This window comes from Festucalex cinctus, chromosome 1 (assembly GCF_051991245.1).
Source record: "Festucalex cinctus isolate MCC-2025b chromosome 1, RoL_Fcin_1.0, whole genome shotgun sequence".
Classification (NCBI taxonomy): Eukaryota; Metazoa; Chordata; class Actinopteri; order Syngnathiformes; family Syngnathidae; genus Festucalex; species Festucalex cinctus.
The window spans coordinates 43,458,110-43,478,443 of record NC_135411.1 but is presented as its reverse complement, the minus strand read 5'-3'; the positions used below and the strand labels follow the sequence as shown (position 1 = coordinate 43,478,443).

At 39.6% G+C, this 20,334-nt stretch overlaps 1 protein-coding gene across 7 annotated transcripts in view; it reads left to right on the top strand.

Annotated features, from left to right (window-relative positions):
* The first annotated feature begins 213 nt into the window (after positions 1-213).
* Positions 214-20,334, top strand: part of astn1 (astrotactin 1) — a 372,478-nt gene continuing 352,357 nt past the window's right edge. For 4 of the 7 annotated variants that reach the window (XM_077536498.1, XM_077536523.1, XM_077536516.1 and 1 more), the window contains exon 1: positions 214-784. In XM_077536498.1, coding sequence (XP_077392624.1) covers positions 481-784 — 304 coding nt within the window. In that variant the 5' untranslated portion in view covers positions 214-480. The remainder of the gene's footprint in view (positions 785-20,334) is intronic. The other 3 variants (XM_077536533.1, XM_077536507.1, XM_077536490.1) reach the window with 1 other exon arrangement.

Here is a 20,334-nt window from a genome sequence, read left to right as displayed (position 1 = left end):
CTTTAGTAGGCCTATATATATTACAAAACAGTATCATTGCCTTTTGTGGGGAAAAAAAAGTAAATAAAATAAATAAAATGATTAATTAAAATTAATTAATGAAACAAGATAAACGTGATATAGTAATATTATGATTTAATTCGTAAGCACGGAAACTGTACTGGCTGTATTAGTATATGCCCGCAAGGACATCCTTGGTGAATAGTTGATATAGGCTTTTATTCAGTCATTTAGGCACTTTATTCATCGATTCCAATTCAACAACACGATTGCCCCTCAGGGTCCGTGTTCAATGCGTTGATATGCGCCCATGTGATAGAAAGCGAACGCGAGGGGAGTCAAAAAAGAAGAAGCATTTGTTTCGTTCAACCTGCATCGGAGCCCCTCACTCACTCTCCTCCTCCAGGCTCCCAGCCTCCGATTCAGGCAGCCTCCGAGAGAAGCTACAAGGAGGAAGCGAGAGCAAATCAAGCATCGGTGATGGCGCCGACTAACCCGGGGCCGAGACCGCTGCTTCTGGGGCTCGCGTGGCTCCTTCTGACATTCCTAACGCAAAATGTCCGGTGTCTTAACGGCGACGAGGATCAGAACCAGGACACCGAATGTAAGACGAAGAGTGTCACCGTATCCGCGCTGCCTTTTTTGAGGGAAAACGACCTGAGCATCATGCACAGCCCGTCGGCCTCCGAACCGAAGCTTCTCTTTTCCGTTCGAAACGATTTTCCAGGAGACGTCGTGGTCGTGGACGACTTGGAGAACACCGAGCTTCCGTTTTTTGTCTTAGGTGAGTTCCTGAAACATAACTGTGTGTAGCTCAGCGGCTGATTGGTGTGGATGTAGCATCACTCTTTTTTTTAGCTTTGGCCCGCTAACAACTACAACAACAGTCTACCACCATTAAAAAAAAAAAAAAAAAGACTACAGCACACAGGACTAATAACATACCTAATGTATAATCAATTGCCATATTGTCCGCCTTGTGACGTTTCCTCTAGCTGTGAATGGTTGATAAGTTTAAGTGTTATTAATAACAGCCGTGTGCTAGAATTTAAATAATATAGCCATCTTATGTCAGTTACAGTCCACTTAATATCTCTGTGTGAATTAAAATGTTTTATTTTGTTTCACTGTTCATTTAGTTGTATAATTTATGATAGCAGATTAGTTTAGTCAGACGTTCACGTGTTTGTTTACCTAACACGTTTCATTAAGCTAGCGTTAACGATGTTATTTATATGTTGTATATTGATAGAGTTTCATGTTCGGGGGAAAAATACTTCATATTTCCCCAATAAAATCAACATTCATATTTACCCTCTTTGTTTATGCGAAGACTGAGACTGAAAGAAGCAAAGTTAGCTTGGCGAAAGTTTGCTGGCTTCTGTGAGTGCTGTCCATGGTGCTGATGTGATTTCATGTCATGTGTTCCACAACAGCTGTCTGTAGTCAGCTGTTCTTGAAAGCAAGGCTATGTAAACTCATGAGCGCATTGTATGGTGAGAAAAAGGCTTAATGCCCATAACATAAAAAAACAAAACAAAACAAACCAACCACAACAACAACAACACCAACAAAAAACAGCCTACCAATTGATTTGATATTTTCAGAAATTCTAGTTGGCATGGTTGGAGATGAGCATGCATTTTTGTGCCATTAAGTGACGTTTAGCTTTTTTACATTTACAATTGTGTTCATAAGTTTACGTATCGGAAGCGTATGTAAACTTTCAAACACAACTGGATGCATACTTATGAGCACACTGTATGGTGAGAAAAAGACTTCATGCCTGTAAAATCCAAAATCCTGCATTTTCAGAGGTTGTTGTTGACATGAAAATACTGATATTTTCAGAGGTTGAAGTTGGCATGAGTGTAGATGAGCATGTGAATTTTGGTGATGATTCATATCATTTTGTGTCATTAAGTAACATTTACCTTTTTTTTTTCCTTTTACAATTGTGCTGATAAGTTTACATATCCGAAGGCTATGTAAACTTTCAAACACGACTGGATGCATACTTATGAGCACACTGTATGGTGAGAAAAAGGCTTAATGCCTGTAAAATCCAAAATACTGCATTTTCAGAGGTTGTAGTTGATATGAAAATATTGATATTTTTAGAGGTTGAAGTTGACACGAGTAGAGATGTGCATGTGAATTTTGGTGACGATTCATAACATTTGTGTCTTTAAGTTTTGCTACTTTGGCAGGCTTCCTTTAGTGTAGCAAAACATTGCAAAGCCTCTATAATCTGAAACCATTTTTCGTAATCAAATTTTGAACATGTTCAAAATTTCTCTGTGACATTTAGCTTTTGTGCATTTGCAGTTATGCTCTTAAGTTAACATATTTCAAGGCAGGATATGTAAACTTTCAAGCCCAACTGTGCGTGTGTTTTTGGTCTGTATGTTCATAAAGGCCCTAGCCAATGTGGCACCCCAGGCGAGATTTTATTTGCTGCCGTTCTCCATCGATAATTTATATACATTTACAAGAAAAGTAGAATTTTTAACATTACCTTTAATTTATAAGACCATGTCTCACAGTTTAAAATCATGACTATTTTGGTATTGTCAAACAAATCATGCGAGTAACTTGCTATTGCATCATCAAATTGCACAAACCAATGGGAGCAACAAGTTGACTTCTCTTTCTCCAATTTTTTATTAATTATTTTGAAGGTGAAGTTACACCCGAGTTTTGGCATCCCCTATAGCCATTCGCATCTTTCTATCTCGCCTGTTGGCCCTGTGTTTATATGACAGTTCATTTAGCTTGTAGATACTAGCAGGTTATTGTTTTTTTGCTGAATAATTAAGACCTAGTTGGCGAACAGGTACTCAGCTAAGAAGCTGGTGTTACTGTTGAATTCCCCTTTTATGTCAGATGTCACTCAAAATCACGTTGAACGCAAACTTTATCTTTTGTCCTATTGATGTACAGGGTGATTCAACAAGAATACGCCAAAATCATCATGTGATCTTTCTAAAAGTAAAAACAATAGAAATCTCTAGCTTGGACACATGTTGTACATACATACCTTCATTTATATTTTATGTTTTTCAAGTGCTAAATGTGGCCTCCCTTCTCAACTTGATGTTGTACTATGTTGTACTACTGGCGGTGGCCACACTGAGCACTTGTAAAACATGAAAAACCTGAAGGTATGTATAACACATGTCCAAGCTAGGGCTGGGCGATAAATCAAATTAATTTGATACATCGTCATTTTAAGAATCGAATCGTTGAAAAGTTGCTAAATCGTTGAATCGAGTTTTGTCTTCTGGATTATAAAAAGCTATTGTTCCTATGTTCTGTTACATCCAAATGTTTTTGTGAGTTGGAATTTTGCCGTAGTGACAAAATGCTTGATGGGTGGTAGACATGTTTACAGTCAGGGCTCGACACTGCAACCATTTCACCCGCAAATCCTGGCAACTGTACAGCCTGTGCTGGTGAAAAATTAATCCAGTCGCATGGCTCGAGTACCCGGTACATGTTTAAATGAGTGGTGCAACAGCCGTGATCCGTATGCGTCAAACCAACACCCCGGTTCGGGACTCTGGTGGTACATACATAGTCCGCGGAGCACGCTGTGGAGGCCAACTTCAAAATAAAAGCCTTTCATGTAATACATTGATGTCTATGCAATTGCCTTGTTTGTATTTCGAAATTGATCCACGCAGCGCCCGGAAGGAGGCTCAAGGGGGCCAAGCTTGATTCGTCCTCACTCGACTGTCGACTTCCAACATCAACACGACGCCACCTCGAAAATTATATTTAATTTTCAATTAAGGATGCTAAGAATGTTAATCAGTCTGTTAATGAGTCTGTCATTGTATGAGCATCCGACATAAGTTTCCGGCGTTCACAACTAGCAAACGGGAGCTACGTTCGGCGAGCGGAACTGCAGCTGCATTCAAATACTGTCGGACATTTCGAGTTCCGAGAGAAAAAAAAAGTACATCAATGCATTAACCGTAAATAATTGCAAATAAATATCTAAACAATGTAGGCTTTCTATCAATATGTAAAAGCTGGCATGCATTAAGAAGAATGATGGGTGTGAAATCACTTTTTTTGTTCGTTTTTTTTTTTTTTTTTTTTTTGGGGGGGGGGGCAGATCTGACACTAGCCATGGTGCACCGGGACTTCCGGAAACTCAAAATTATAGTTAAAGCGATACTTGACTCATTGAGACATTTTCAGCAGTAAAAAAAATATGTGTCCAGAATTAATTTGATAACTTTCTTATTTTTCATGTACAATTAATACCTTCAAAAACTTTTTTTTCCACTTGCTGTCGACTGAAGATGACATCACCTGTGCTGAGGAAAGAGATAACGACCAATCATGGCTCAGTTTGCTGACCAAACACAGAAAACAGGACGTGTCCTACTTCCTCAACACTGGTGATGTCATCTACAGTTGACAACATGTGTAAACATTAGTTTTTAAGGTATTCATTATACATGAAAAATAATGAAGTTATCAAATTAATTTTGGACAAAATAGTACATTTTTGCTGCTGTAAAAATCTCAGTGAGTCAAGTATCCCTTTCATAGTTTGACAGACAGCAAATATTTGGCACATTTTATCAGGGCATAACACATTATACACATTATACTGTTCATCTCACAAATTATCCTAAAAAAAAATCTATATCCTTATCTTAAAAAGAACATGTAAAGGCTTTCAAATCATATACATTTTAATGACAAGCAAAAATGATGCTGTATAACAACTACATAAATCCAACCCATACTTCTGAACATTTAGTTGTAGGTTTATATCATAGCATAAAGTTTAGTAGTGTTTTTGCTGTGTCAATATTTATAGACACTAAGTTATCCAATTACTGTAAAATAATGTGATCACAGTGTACTTATTGACATTACAGTGTGCAATAACTTTTTACAATTGGATCAGTAGAAAAACTAATTGTGGCCAATACAAAGCACATTTAGAGCAATTTATTTATTTATTTAATGTATTTATTTTTATTCATTTATGTATTGATGATGGACATCTGCAACCCAGGAGGCTGGTTGTCCTTAGTTTGTTTGAATTCATTTTTCAAAAAAAAAAAAAAAAAAAAAAGGAAATCAAATGAATCCACCGAGATAAAATCATGCTTTTTAACACTTGTTGATAAATCTTTCACCATCAAAATATTCTGTGATTGCAAGTACAAGTGCGGGAAAAGATCAATACACAAGTGACTGGTTCTTAGTTGTAGATATGAGTCAGAAACCTTGATTGTTGAGTACTGTGTTGCTCCTTGGCACCACACCTTTGATAGGTCAACTGTGTACTTGCCATTTCCTCTTCCACTGACACTCAAATACAGTGTTATTTCCACATAAAAAAGTAATACTCCTGAGTCCTTTTCTCTTTTTCTTGCCCAAGTTCTGAATGGATTCACCCATTGTTTTGATGTGGTTCCACCAAATTAAGGAGCAGTTGTGACTGTTGTCCTTTATGCAGAAGGCTTCAGTGTTCAGCGCTGCCAATCACATATCCCAAGCTGTCACATGCACGCACCAAAAATGTTAGATATGCTATATTGTCACACAAAATAGGAAATTTTAGCTCTTTTTCATTGATGAAGTCAGTTAATCGTTATCAGTCCTGGAACTGTTTGACTATTTCACCATTGCACATTACGAGCTAATAGCTAGGAAGAAGCGGTCAAATGTGGCCTAATGGAGGCAAGGCAATGTTTGAGAAATCAAACAGAGCTTTATTTAACTGAGAGTATGAAACATTCATAACAAATAAAAAATAGCTAATGAAAAACTATGATGACAAACAGTCAATATGACCCAAGGCTCTCTGACTAACACAGAGGAGAGCAACTAAGAGAAAGAAGTGGGCAAAGACACAGCGGAGGACAGGAGTACAAACTAAAATCCCACACAGAATATAATCTACTCACGGAGACAAACTAATAACAAGAATCACAGTTGTACTTAGATTTAACAGTCAAATACACAGTAAATACACAGGTGGCAGCAGCAAACCACGCGTGTACGTCCAAGTTGACACGAAAACTTATAATGTTACGCATTACGTCATCACGTCAATTTCGCGATATGTCACATTTTTATCACCTAAAAAAATACACCGGTAATATCGCAGACAATATCTTTTGGAACACCCCTAGTACTGATGTAACAAGTGTCTGTTTTGAATTGATGTAACTAGCATCTAGTTTCAACTGGTTTTAGGATGTTATGTGATGTCAAGAATCTTTAATCCCATTATTTGGTCAACAGCCAATCAGATATTTCCATGTCAGTCCTGTTACCCACATGTCGAGCCACAACTAATCAGATCGATTCCTTGTCTATATAAGCCTTCTGAGAAGTGTGTGTCTTTGTCGGATTTGTCGGACTTCTGTTACCAGTGTTCCTCTGTCTAGCTGGCCACCTGCTTCTCTCTTCCTCGATGCCTTCTCATTGTTTCTGGTTAAGTCAAGTTAGTTCCACGCCTTTTGATGTTATGCGAATAAAGTGTAACTTGTTGTTTCTCGTCAAGTCAAGTTATGTGAATAAATAGCTAAATTCTCCTTTGTGTCTGCGCTTTTGGGATCCAAACTCTGCACATAACAGTGACTAAGTGTCATTGTTAGTATGTAAAATACCACTCATCTGGTTAAAATACCCCTGGACCAAACACCAGTTGACCTCCAGAGCATCAGTTTTTGAACCTCACATGGAATCATCAGGCATTTAACAGGATTCGTTCAGTTTCTACTAGTGTTGTCATGATACCAACATTTTGGTATCGGTTCCGGTACCAAAATGTAGTTTGAGACAAAACAACAACTAAAAAAAAAAAAAAAGTAATTAAAGACTTTATTTTTCTTTTCTTTTTTTTTCTTTTCTTTTTTTTTCTTGTGTCTTTAATTATGTATGAATGAGAGAGAACGAGAATGTCTTGAGCTCCACTTGAATTGAAGACTAGCTTAAATGTACTAGTTGGGTCACGGACGTTGCTCTACTACTGAGCTAATCAGCAAACAAAGTTTTGTAATGTTTTTGGGTGGTGTGTCCCGTGAGATTTTTTGAAAGAACAACTCGTAGTAGCTGCTCCTTTTAGCATTCGTCATTCATAACGACAGTGTGTAAGGGGGAAAAGTAGCAGGTTATCAACCAGAAAGTACGGTAGGCCTACGTGTCGATCTTTGAGCTCTTTATGCAGGTCAGGGTGCTTGTCTTTTAAATGTATTGTGAGGTTGGAGGTGTTTCCGCCTTTCCCCTGTCAGGTTTTATAACATTGCCTGTAGACCGTTACGTCTGTGTTAGCTTTGCCTTGCGCATTTGAGTTCAGTCCAAAAAAACTTCCAAATAGCACTTTGTGCTCCTGGGGTATATTTCACAAAGCGGGTTTTGTGAGAAACCTGGGCAAAGAAACCCTGAAAAGTGGGAACTCGTTTCAGAAAGGGAAATAACTGAAACCAGAGGGTAAGAGGGAACTGAAAAGAGGTCATTTAAGCTCTCGGTCAGTTTCCGTAGTAACATGGTCCATGAACCTAACCTGGTCGATAGCAGGTTTTTCCCTGTACCCACCTACTTTCAGCCACACACGACAATTCAGTTCCTCACTCATTCAGTCCACTGCGGCAACTTTTTGCGTAAATAGTAGTCTAGACCGTAAAGTCCACTTTTGTCACGAACATGGCATGTTCTCTTGACAACAACCCTATTAATGAAGGTGGAATTAAATATTCGTTGCGAGAATGTTATCAGACCGCGTATATCCGGCATTTCCGCACAGTTATCTTTTTGAGCGGTACCGGAGAGTTTCCTATCGGAGGGTATGTCAACTCGTTGTTCAGGGTTCATCTCACAGTTTGTTGAACCTCCTTTATGAACTACTACTCTGCTCTCTCCACCAGCTGCGTCATTGTTAATTTTTCTGCAGCCATCATTCGTTCCATGGTCTTTTTCTTTTTGTCTTCCTCCGCACGTGCTTCTTCTCTTGTTGCGCACACGTGGGTCAAACCACGCTGCTACTTCTTTTGTTTTCCTCCACCCCACTCACTCAAACATGCACATGCGCACGCGGCCTCCTGGGCAGGGCAGCGACCCACGCCGCGACGGTACTCTGCTACTTGTTTGCTAACTCCTCGGACTAGTTATGACTCTTGGTAAGGTCACTTGGCGAGCAGCGACGCTGCAAGTACCGGTACTATACAAAACACAGTATACTATAGTTTTAAATGAGGCAGTACCCCGATACCGAATTAGTACCCATTAACCGTGCATCCCTTCTACAATTTGTCCTGTTCAGTGTCTTGCTTGAACTGGAGCCTACACCAGTTGACTCTGGAATAATCACAGGGCACATGAAGTTAGAGAACCATTCCTGCTTGCTCACATAAACATAGCAGTCCTCTTTGGAATTTGAGACAAACTACCAGGAGAAAGCCCACACAAGCACACCACACGACACAACTCGTTAGAAAATAATGGTGAGAGAAACTGTCTTGCTGTGAGGCAATAGCGCTAAAACACAAGGTAAACACAAGTTTTTCTCGGTTTTATATTTTCAGAAATCTTTTTTTTTTTTAGCCTGCATGGATAATGGTTTTAATTTCAATTGTGAAATTGACAGAGAATTATGAGAAGCAGTGTGAGGAGGCCCCTTGATTGACAGTGAAAATCAGTTGCAATGTAACTACTTTTTAGTGTTTGCATTGTTGGTTAAAATTTAAAACATGCCCGGTTCATACTCCAAATGTGTACACTTAACAGACACACAAAACCATTTTGATAAATACATACTTTTCATGGTTGATCAAATCGATTAGAAAAGCGCAAATAGAGGATAGTGGTGAAATATGTACTCCCGTGTGACATTTCATTGACAAACTATGCATTGCTATAATACCTTAGTCTTGTGTTCAGAATCACTACTTATCACGACTAATCACTACTTATCACAGGTAACTGAAACGACTCCCTTCTCATTCATCCCTGTTGTGCCATGGCACTCACACAGTCGGATGCTGAGCATCTGTGGGGAAACGTATGCTGGGTTGTTCGACTATGTGAAACTGACAGTCATTTGATTAATGCTGAGGTTTATCCCTCCCATCGAACACGCAGCATCTCTGGAGGTCTATGGGCAGTGGGCTGGCCTGGATGCTCGGTTACTGCATGACAATTGGATAATCTGTCTGAGGCGGAATCGCTCTTTGATTAACAGTAGCCGGGTTTACATGGAGACTTCGTAGTCATTCTGATTGAAATCATTCCAAATGTAGATCTCTGGTCACCTGTTTACATGTGACATGATCCATTCCCATTTGCCGTTTATATGCTCCCCCATTTAATCGGATCAGCTCCGCTGCAGCCGCGGGACTCACAGACATTGATCACGTGATTTATCAAGATGGAGTTCTTCGTCATTTAGCACAGTAGTTGTGATAGTGTTAACACATTTATTGAAGCAACATCTTGATAAAAACAAGTTTCAAGTACTTAAAAACAAGCTCTCCCCTCGCAGACAAGCTCTGGGGAGACGCCGCCATTTTAGTGGTATGGAAACGATGACGTCATGACACATTTACGTCAAGACAGAGCATGTGCATGCCGGGCGCAGCCTCGCCATTCCGAATGACGTGTGTACATGATGCTCATTCGGAATGATGAAAGGAATATACCACCCCTGTGATTTCGTATAGAAAATTCCATTTGGATTAAGCCTTTTCATTCTGATTGATGCATTTATATGGAGAATTTTCATTCCGTTTGGCCGTTCGGATTCATTCTAATCGGAATGTAAACCAGGCTAGTGAAATAAGCAAATCAGCGGTCTTGAAGTATAAACCTCCACCCAAGCATTTTCTAAGGTTTTCATTCCATTGTTCTGAACTGTTGGTAGACTTTGGTCTAGTCTTTATTAAAAAGACTAGTGTGTTAGGCGACTCTCTTCTGTCACTCTGCGGTTTCTTTTCACAATGAGCAGCGACAACAGCTACTCACACTCACAGCCAGGCACACAGTAGCCTTATGCAGCAGCTCCACCTGCGAGCAAGTTACCCAGCATGGCAGATAATATGGCAGAAGCCATTTGATTGTATTCCCTACCAAGATAAAATTAGAGTTTAGTTTAGTTTAGTTTATTCATTTTTTCCTTTCGGACACATTACAGTTTACATCAATCACATCACATCATTTGCAACATTGACATCCGAAAGAAGGGCTGACGGGTAGAAGCCGAAGCTTATTTGAGACCCGTCCCCATCGACCCATTACTATAACGCATCAATCATATACATTATTTAGAATAGACATTAATTTTTATCGTTATCCATCCCATACTATCCCAGACACTGCTCGCTCAGTTCATCTTGAATGTCCGTGTGTAGATTGTGGCTAGTCCCAGTCATTTAGAACTGGTGAGTCGGTCCCCAGACGCCACCAGCAAGCCCACCCCGCCAGGCGAGCAGCCAAGGCAAGCGCAATTCTTCTCTTTCACCAGTAGGGTCTTCGCTGACCTCGGATCAGCTTTCACACATGTTGTGCTTTCCAGAAGAGTAGATCGGCTTGCATTCAGCCCATTGCTTTCAAGCAATTTCAGCACTCGATTCTGGTCAGGTAGCACCACTGGTTGCTAGCATGTTGTGGATCTGATGACTCCTGTGCGCTGCCCAGCCTAGCTCACCCAGCAGAGCGGCCCACGCCAGCTGCATTCCAGGAACCAGACCACCAACCCCCATTTTGCGTATTGACAGCAGATTCATTGGAGCCACAATACAGCCTTATCATGTAGCCTTGACTGTTACAACAAATGTCCAAACGGAATTCGAGCCAGACAATATTTAGATTCAAACGGGAACAGCAATACATGTTATCAATGCAGGTGTATAAACAAGAGTTAGCCTTGGCAAAGTCAGCAAATAATCATATACAACTCCAGCTTTGGGTAATTAGTGATGTTGTTGTTGTTGTTGTTGTTGTGATATTGTGAATTACTGTTGTCTCTCAAGCGCAGCCAATTCCTCAGCTCCTTTCACGATTCGTGTTTTTAGTTGACCAGAGTTATCTTTAGTTTGAATAAAAATTCGGCAGTCTTTTGTCCACGTGCTTTCGATAAGTCCATTCTTTCTCATTTGTCGAGCCTTTTTGGCGATGTCAGCATTTCGTTTGGTGAGATTTTCGTTTATGTAGACATGTTTCCCACGAAGCTTGTGACGGTCTCTCAGAAGAGCAATCTTTTTCTTTCTGTCAACAAACCTGATCAGAACTGCCGGTGGTCGTGTCCCTCCAGTTGGAAGCGAAAAGCACATCTGAATGTGCGCAGGATCAACAGTTAATCCCAAATCTCTGAGTTGAAGTGTCACTTGCTGTTCCACAGTCTCGTTCCCTGAATATTGGTCAGAATCTTCCGTGCTCGTGCTAGCCGCAGCTCTCAAAGGGCCACGGCGCGGCTTGATCTTGATACCAGTGACTATCACATCGTTGATACGAAGATTTTGTTCCAAATCATCCACTTTTTGTTCCAAGGCAACAATGCGTCGATCTTTTTCCTGTGTCTCTTTCTTCAATTGCTGTATTTCCTGAAGAAGTGGCTCAATGCTCTTCTTCATTTCAAGTAATTCGGCAACCATTCCACTGAGTTTTTTAAGAGAAGATTTTATCTCCTCAATCTCGTCGTCTCTTTTTCCGCCAGGCATTCTGCAACAATGTAGTTACAAATCCCAATGCAAAAATCAACAAGTAGTTAGATTCACGAGCGAGTGCAGGAGCAAGTACAGATGCGTCCTTCCTCAACAGATGCGTCCTTGAAGTCAAAGGATTAAAGAGTAAATAAACACATTTATGTAGTAGGCCAGCCAGAAAAAAAAAATTGTCTTCCCCTCCTTGAATGACTAGCGGCCACCGCTGATAGGCAACTTTGTGAATGAATCCTTTGACAAACAAAAAATATGCAGACATTCAGCTTTGTGGATTTGGAAATGACAGAGGCCAGTGATTTGTGACTGAGGACTCGCAAGACGCACTGTAGCCGTTGAGGAAGTCAGTGAGGTAAGGTGAGTCTTTGACATGGAGGGGGTTGAAAAGATGTCTCCGGAGCCAGTGGAATTGAATTAGGATAGTGGTGATGTGTTGCCAGGAGTCAGTGTGAGAAGTAACCTCTGACAGGATCAGTACTGTTTAGGTCGTTGTTTTGTACCCTGAACAACAGCCTTTTGTTGTAATTCTGGTTAGAGGTGATTAATGGTACTCTGTCACTGGGTTCCGGCCTCAAAATGTTTTTAATGTGGGCGATTTACTGAAGGATGTGATTGAGTTGTTGGAAGACCAAGTGGAGCCCAGAAATACACAAAAATTACTGATCCATTCAGTGTTGTTTAACCCAACCTAGTTCCTCACAAAATTGAACTGAAATGTATCTACTCCTATTTTAAACCTTTTAGAGACATTGAAAAACTGTACTTCTCAAGGTCTTTATCAACTTAGTTTTTGTTATGTAATTATATTTGGGTGTTGAGCATTTAGGGGCATATTCTTCCATGTGCTTAAGTCAGAAAAAGTGCGCTTACACACACTTTTTTTGGCTGTGCAGATTCTCCTATTGACTTAAGTCTGTCAATTATGCACCTTCGTTCAATGTGCTGTATGCATTCTGGGTGGAGCGACGTTTCAATGAGGGCGTCTCCTGTCAAATCTAGCGGTGCACGTATTATCCCAGAGACTTTTTTTTCCTCTTGCGCTCTCAAGAAGCTGCACTAAGGACTAGCGCCTCTTGAAGGTGAAACATCATATTGCACGTATTGATTCAATGAATGCTTTCATGGTCCACTGGTTGATGGTCACATTACGCCGAGCGGCTGCTGCCTCCTGTTAGTGGATTGGAGTTTGTGTCAAAGTACAGCTCATTCTAATGCTGGCAATTGTGAGTCACATTTTGAAACATTTGCTTTTATTTGGCATATGCCTGTCGTGAAATCCACAGGAGTACCGCACACTCGTGTGCCTGCGTGTGTGTGCGCGTGTGTGTGATTCAGAAAACGTTGCTTGGCAACACTTAATCAACAGCCGGCACACTCGCTTTTCAACCAATGCAATAGCTCCAAATATACATACAGTCACGAGCACAGAACACTGATTAAACTACTTTTATCATATTTATTAAATACAAAATGCATACAGGATATAACTTCTTACGCAAGTCAACTTCACATTTGAGGTATGAGATATATTCCATACTGATCTCTACGGAATTCACATGCCTCAAGAAAACTCCAAGATCCAAGACTTGCAGGCATCCTCACAATTCACAATACCTCTTCGTTGGCTGTGCCAGTTTTCACCGGTTACACAGGTAGGTAGTGGTGCAATGGTTTCAGATTTTGCTGTACGATTATAGTCTGGGAAAAAAACAAAAAAAACAAAACAAAACGTGGTTTTACGGTTATTCTTATAGACATTAAAAAAAATCGAATCAGAATGCTTTGAAAATTTATATTTTTAACAACATTAAATAACTGAAAATTATATTTTTTAAAGTTGCTACTTTTTAAAACAAATACAGGAAATTAGACATATATATATATATATATATATATATATATATATATATATATATATATATATATATATATATATATATATATATATATATATATATATTAGGGAGGGTATCAGCACTTATTTTGTTCCACTTAAAACACTGCTTAAGCGGGGAACGGGAGAATATGCCCCTTCGTTGAGATGCTGGCAATTTAATACATTTTTGTAAGAGTTTCATGTTTTTTTTTGTTTTTTGTTTTTTACAAATTGACTCAGAAATTAGAACATTTGAAAAAAACAAAAAAACAAAACAAAAACAAAACAAAGCTCTTTGTCATTCTTAATGGCCTAAGGGCAGAGGTAGTGGAAGTGGAGTTTAGCATCCTGATAGCCTGTATGAAGCTGAGATGAGATGTGTGAGGGATATAGCAGCTCAAGTTCTTACCTCATAATGCTTAAATCCAGTATTTTCCAATTTTGCATAGAGCTGCATAAAATTTGCAACCCTCAATGCTTTGGATATGAGGTTGGCCCATCCCATTCTGCATTTGAAGGCTTTTTTTTTTTTTTTTTTTTTTAAATGTTGCAGTCAGGAAAAAAAATAAACACCACCACCACCAACAACAAAAAACAAACGCTTGTTCATGCTGTGAACACACAACACTGTCTTCGCTGGCTCATCATATTGGAGGAATTGTCGTCAGTATGTGCACAAATACAGTGTGCCGAAAATACTGCTAAAACAACAAAGCTGATTTTCACATCAAAAAGATCTTAACTGGTGGATAAAAAGCAAATATAATCCATAACCTAAAACTTGGCTTCCCATGTGAATGCCCGCTTAGCTTTCTCATGAATAAATTCTGCTTTATGTGTTTGTAGCCACTCATCCCACTGACCGAAGCCATAACATCACATTCTACAAGGTTTTTGATGGGGCTTTAAACTGATTTTACAGCAACTAAATAGTAGTTTTCATCTAAAACAGCAAAACCTGTCTTGCAGTTTAACTGAAACAAAGTTCACCCGTGGCACACGGAGTCTTTAATGTCAGTAAATGTAAAAATGCATAATTTTAAATAAATGATTTATCATCCTGAAATGATTCATGCAGATATAGCATTTACTGTCAAATCATTTGTGTTATGGAAATTCAGCACAATGTCTTGGGCCTTTGTACCCCATCCTGACTAGGGGTGGGAAAAATTTCCAATTCATAGATGTATCACGATTCAGATGTGAATGAATCTGAAATAGGGTCTGAACGATTATGGAAAATAATCGCGATTTTTTTTCCCCCCCAAAAATGCGTCCTATTCAATGAATTTTTTACTTTTTAAGTTAATTATAGGAAACAATATCAGATCTATTATAGATTAGAGGATCTTAAGATAAAGGCAAATGAGGCCTTAATATCACAGTTTTTTCTATTACAGTTCCACGTCGTAACAATTTACCACTTCAAGGTATCCAACTTTTTATGTTGCATGAAACATGAGATGTACTGTAAACACTGGACTTTTCAAACACTGCATTTATCAATAAATACATTCAATATACATATTTAAAAAACAAAACTTACTGATCTCCAGTCAGTAAACTCACACATGCTAAAGTGTAGGCAAAGTAAAATTATATCTGCTTATAAAATGGACCATTTTCCAACGTGATTTCAAAACCCACTAGCATTCTATAGCAATCATTGTGGGTGGGTCGGGTTGGTTGGTTGGTTTCCCATAGTCTGGACGGGCCATGAAGGCAACACAGACTCATTGTTTTGGTAAGCTAAGCACGTTCGGAGCTGTTGTGTTCTGGCGTGGTTGCGGCCAACAGTTACTTGCAAATTGTCATTAAAGTCGTTTGTTCGCCACTTGGCCTGTTTAGTTCACCAAAGCTACAATACATGTACATTTTCATTCATGAAATCGGACAACACAACATATGGCCACATGCAGACCTATATAGTATACGCAGTTTACAAAATGCACGACAGTACGGCAGCCGAAAAGTCATAACTCACAACGGTGAAGTGTTGTTTTAAAACCAAGATCACACAGATTAAACATGTTACACGAGTGGGGCTGTGTCGTCACTGTCATCTGATTGGCAACGCCGTGGCACACGCCCATTTCCTTGTTTTACACGAGAGAGGCAGAGGCGTCCACCGGTCTTTGCAGTATATACAATAAACACAATAATGTTTTACAACAACGGTGAACTATATTTACAGTTTAAAAGGTACTTGCGGATGGATTTGTAATGTTTGTGCTTTTAAAAAACATCGCGAGTGCTAACACTGGCTGGTCGTGTGTTCCCATTCACTTGAATGAGACTCCAATGGCGGAGCTCTCCATTCAGAAATAGCTTTGCGAGCCAGTTGTGAATCGCAATATTTCATCCATGGTGGTCCATATTAACTCTTTGACTGCCAGCCGTTTTCAGAAAAGATCACCTCATAAGTGCCAGCTGATTTATTTATTGAAGATTTAACCACAGCCGTCTTCCCAGTGCCTTTGCCTGACATGCAGCCCCATATCATCAAGGACTGTGGGAATTTTGATGTTTTCTTTAAGCAGTCCTTTTTGTAAATCTCACTGGAACGGCACCAAACAAAAGTTCCAACGTCGTCACCTTGTCCAATGCAGATTCGTGACTCATCACTGAAGATAACCTTGATCCAGTCACCCACAGGCCATGATTGACTCTCCTTAGCCCATTTCAGTTTTGTTCTTTTTTGTTCAAGCATATTTCCTTTTAGCTTTATGTAAATCCCATTTCCTTGAAGCAATTTTGCACAGTTCTGTCACATACATTGACTCCAGCTTCCTCTCATTTCTTCTTCATTTGTCTTGTTGTGCATTTTCTGTTTTCAAGACGTGGCCTTTAATTGTTTGTCTTGACGCTTAGATTTCTTCCTTGGTCTACCAGTACGCTTGACTTTAACAGCCTTCCCATGCTGTTTGTACTTGGCCCAGATCTTCGATACAGCTGACTGTGAACAGCCCACATCTTTGGCAACCATACGTGCAGAGTTACCTTCTTCAAGAGTTTGATAATCCTGTCTTTGGTCTCAAGAGACATCTCCCTTGCTGGAGCCATGATTCTTGCCAATCCACTTGATCCAGCATCTCTCCAAGGTGTGATAACTGGACTGTTTTTAACTGCTGGCTAACGCGCAGATGTCATTTGAGGCAGGTGCCCAATTAAGGAAAGAAATTTGAATGGGTGTATCCTTATTTTCTGCTCAAAATGGAGTGATTCCATATTTATTTCCCTGCACTTGCTCTATAAAAGCTACAGCCTATAAAATATAACTTTGGGTGAAAGGCTGACTGCAGCCTGGATTAGCCCCTAGTAAAGCACAGGCCACTACATACATTCCCCGCCAAAAGTATTGGAAAAATACGAAAAAGAACTGAAAACAATAGTAAATGCCTGGAAAAGCATTTCAAATAAAGAAAGTAACAGTCTGGTGAAGTAATTGGGTTGCAGGCTTGAAGCAGTTATTACATTTAAGGATTATGCCACCAAATAATACAGTAAATGTTATTCACTTTAAGTTAATTTAATTATGTCTGCTCCAATGCTTTTGCTAACTTGAAAAGTGAGTGGGTTCAAACAAAAGGTGCCCTATCCTGAGTTAACTAGATGTATTGCAAGTACCATGAAATAAATGCTGGAATTCTGAACTTTTGTCTCATATTCATCGACAAATAAAACAAATGCACTGACCTTGCCATTCCAACACTTGTGGAGGGGACTGTAGATAAGACATGCATACCACACTATCTTCCCACACAGACTGCCTCTAGCTGTGTGCTCGGACTATGAGGTGGCCTTGGGGAGCTTCGTCTGTGTCAGTAACAGTAGCAGTTAAAGTTGCTTGGGGGTGTTACTGGCATTGGTGGGCGTGGTCTGTAGCAGGTGTCTGGTGGTGCCCTCGCTGCGCTTCCTCAGGTCCCCTACACTCTAAAAACAGATTGGTCAAATCTACCCCCCCCAAAAAAAGGTTAAATTTGACCAATCCAGCTGGTAGTTATGTGTCCGACAGATCCTTTGGTTAAAACAAGCATTATAGAATGGTAGGTGTTTCCAACCAATACCTATTGGCAATTGGGCCAACCTATACAAATTGGTCATTCTGCCCAAGAGATTGGTGAATCTGTGTTAGAGGCTGACAAAAAGCACCACTGATTGTCAAACCCACCTAAGCGGGGTGAAAATCATTCTCTGTATTTGACCCACCCACTGAGTGATACAGTGAGCAGCAGCAGTAGCTACATTCAGGGATCATTTAGTAATCTAACACCCCAATTTCAACCCATAATGCTGAGTGTCAATTTATGCAGGGAGGCAAATGGGTCCCGTTTCTATAGTCTTTGCTATGACCCAGCTAAGGATTGAACCTACAACCTCTCAGTTGCAGGGAGGACACTATCACTAGGCCACGGAGCTGGTCATCTATCTAGACATACATTTCCATTTTTAAACACTAACCTCAGCCAGCCAAATTGATAATTGTGATTCACTCGAGGGAGTTATTCACATTATCAATCTGGTACTTCACTAGGCAGACCTATTTAGGAAAGGCGGGACTTGCTGTACAATACTTCGAGCTGATTGGACTATGCATCATTTTTGCACGGATGTCTTTATCAGATAAAAATGCACGAAACGGCTCACTTAGATTGGGGGCATGGGGCATGCTGTGCCGCCTGTATTGATTCCTATATTTGCAGACAAAATACAGTAGTTAGGAGAAGCATAAAACAATAAAGGTAAAAATTTAAATAGTAAGGGTTTAAAAAAAATAATAATTCATACTAACCTCTGTGGAAAACTAAGGAGAATTTCTTGAAACTTGGGTTCAACCATAATCTAATAACCATGAAAAGCAGGTTTAGAAGACAAAACCAAACAAAGAAATCTATAAACCAACTCTATCCATTTATTAGCACAGTCAAACGCATAGTCGTATGTCTGGCAATATTTCGGCTTGTGGATTTAGTTTTCAAAAATGGAGCTGCTGCTCAGATGTTTTTATTAGGCTGTCTACCCTCGGAGGATCAAAGCAAAAAGAAAGTGTAATCTGTATGCAGGCTCACAGAGGCCAGTGGTACAGGCAGGGAGCTGGACAAACAGTCTGACACTGACTAGGGGAAAAAAGAACAGAAAAAAAAAACTATATTCTTACCTTTAAGATTACGATCTGATAATTTATGGCACACCATGGACATACTGCCTTTGAGAGTTTATAAAGTAAATAAGAGGGAAGATTGAGGAATCTCATTATTTTGTGCACACACACGCATATGGAAAATCTCCCGGGTTGAAAAATGGAGGAAAAGATGGCCATAGGTAGGTTCATTTAAAAGATGCATGCAGCAACATTCCCATGTTGAAGTTAGTTAGTTTCTCCCTGTAATGCCCTTATTTCATCAGGCTGCAAAAAGCAATACATCTTAATTTTCTACTGTCATCCCAGACTGGCCTCGATCTGTCAATTTGCCAACCTTGGGGAGAGGTGTTACCGACGAACATCAGTTCAAAGGCAATCCAGGTCCATGGCCAATCATTGCTTCACTGACTTCATTTTCTGTTAATATGCAAAAACGCACATGAACACAGACACACATTTTGTTACAGTGCTCAACATAAAAGGGTAAACTCCATCTTTAAAAATCTTATTTCTCAATCAACACAAGAACAATTTTCTTAAAGTTAATGATTACAGAAACTAAATCCATCCCTCCGATAATTGAAGAAAATCTTCAGGTTTTGTTTTAACTTGATCCAAGTATTATTATGTTGAATGTTGAACTCAATGATACATACATCGCATTTTAGATATTAACAGTTGCTATCGGTTTCGATTATTATACTGAAACCTGAACAAAACGTCAGTGCTCACCCAGAAAGGCTACATTTTCCACAGCTCTGATAAATACTTGAATTTGTCAGCTACTTGGAAAACACCCTCTTCGATTAGCTGACAACTTTCAGCTAAAATTGTCCAGAAAACAAATACATACAGGCTGAAATTGTCAGGTGTGGTGGAGGTTGCGGACCCAAGTGTAGGAAAGCAACGCAAGACGGGGATGAAGTCAAAAATAGGGATTTAATTCAAGCAAAAGGCAAAACGGTACAAAAACATAGGTCAATGCTACAACTGAATTAGGAAAACAACGAGACAACTAACGGCAGGAAGTGGCACGGGCGTGAAAACAATGCACCCACACTGACTGAACAAAAACAGCAGACTAAATACACCCACACTGATCGACTCAACAAAACACACAACAGAAATAAAAAAACAAAAAAACAAACTTAAATCGCACAGTTTAATCATTATTCACGTGAAAGAACAGTGTAGGAAATATAATAGGTCATGTACTTTAGTCATCCTATCTGTTATGGAGGATTTTAGAGGCATCTAAAGTGGTCCGTGTTTTATTTTCTTTTTTCCCCCAAAAATTCCACCATTCCCTTGCCAAGTTACTCCTCAATGAAGATTAACTTATGTGTTTTCCTTTTTATTTGGATATCTTTTGGCTGATTCTTGTATACACATGGATACCAGTGATGTCAAAGTGCGTAAGTGTGATGAATGATGATCACTATAAAATTGGAAAGATGAAAAGAAAGGTACGGCTGCTCAATACAATATGGCCTCGTCGACAGAAATCAAGTCAGTTGAGCTCATTATTAAATAGAAATTCTGCAACTGAGTTACATTTTAAAAATATGCTTTTGGATATGCTGGGAGGACAAGATCTTCATCAAGTAGCCCAGAGGAAATACATT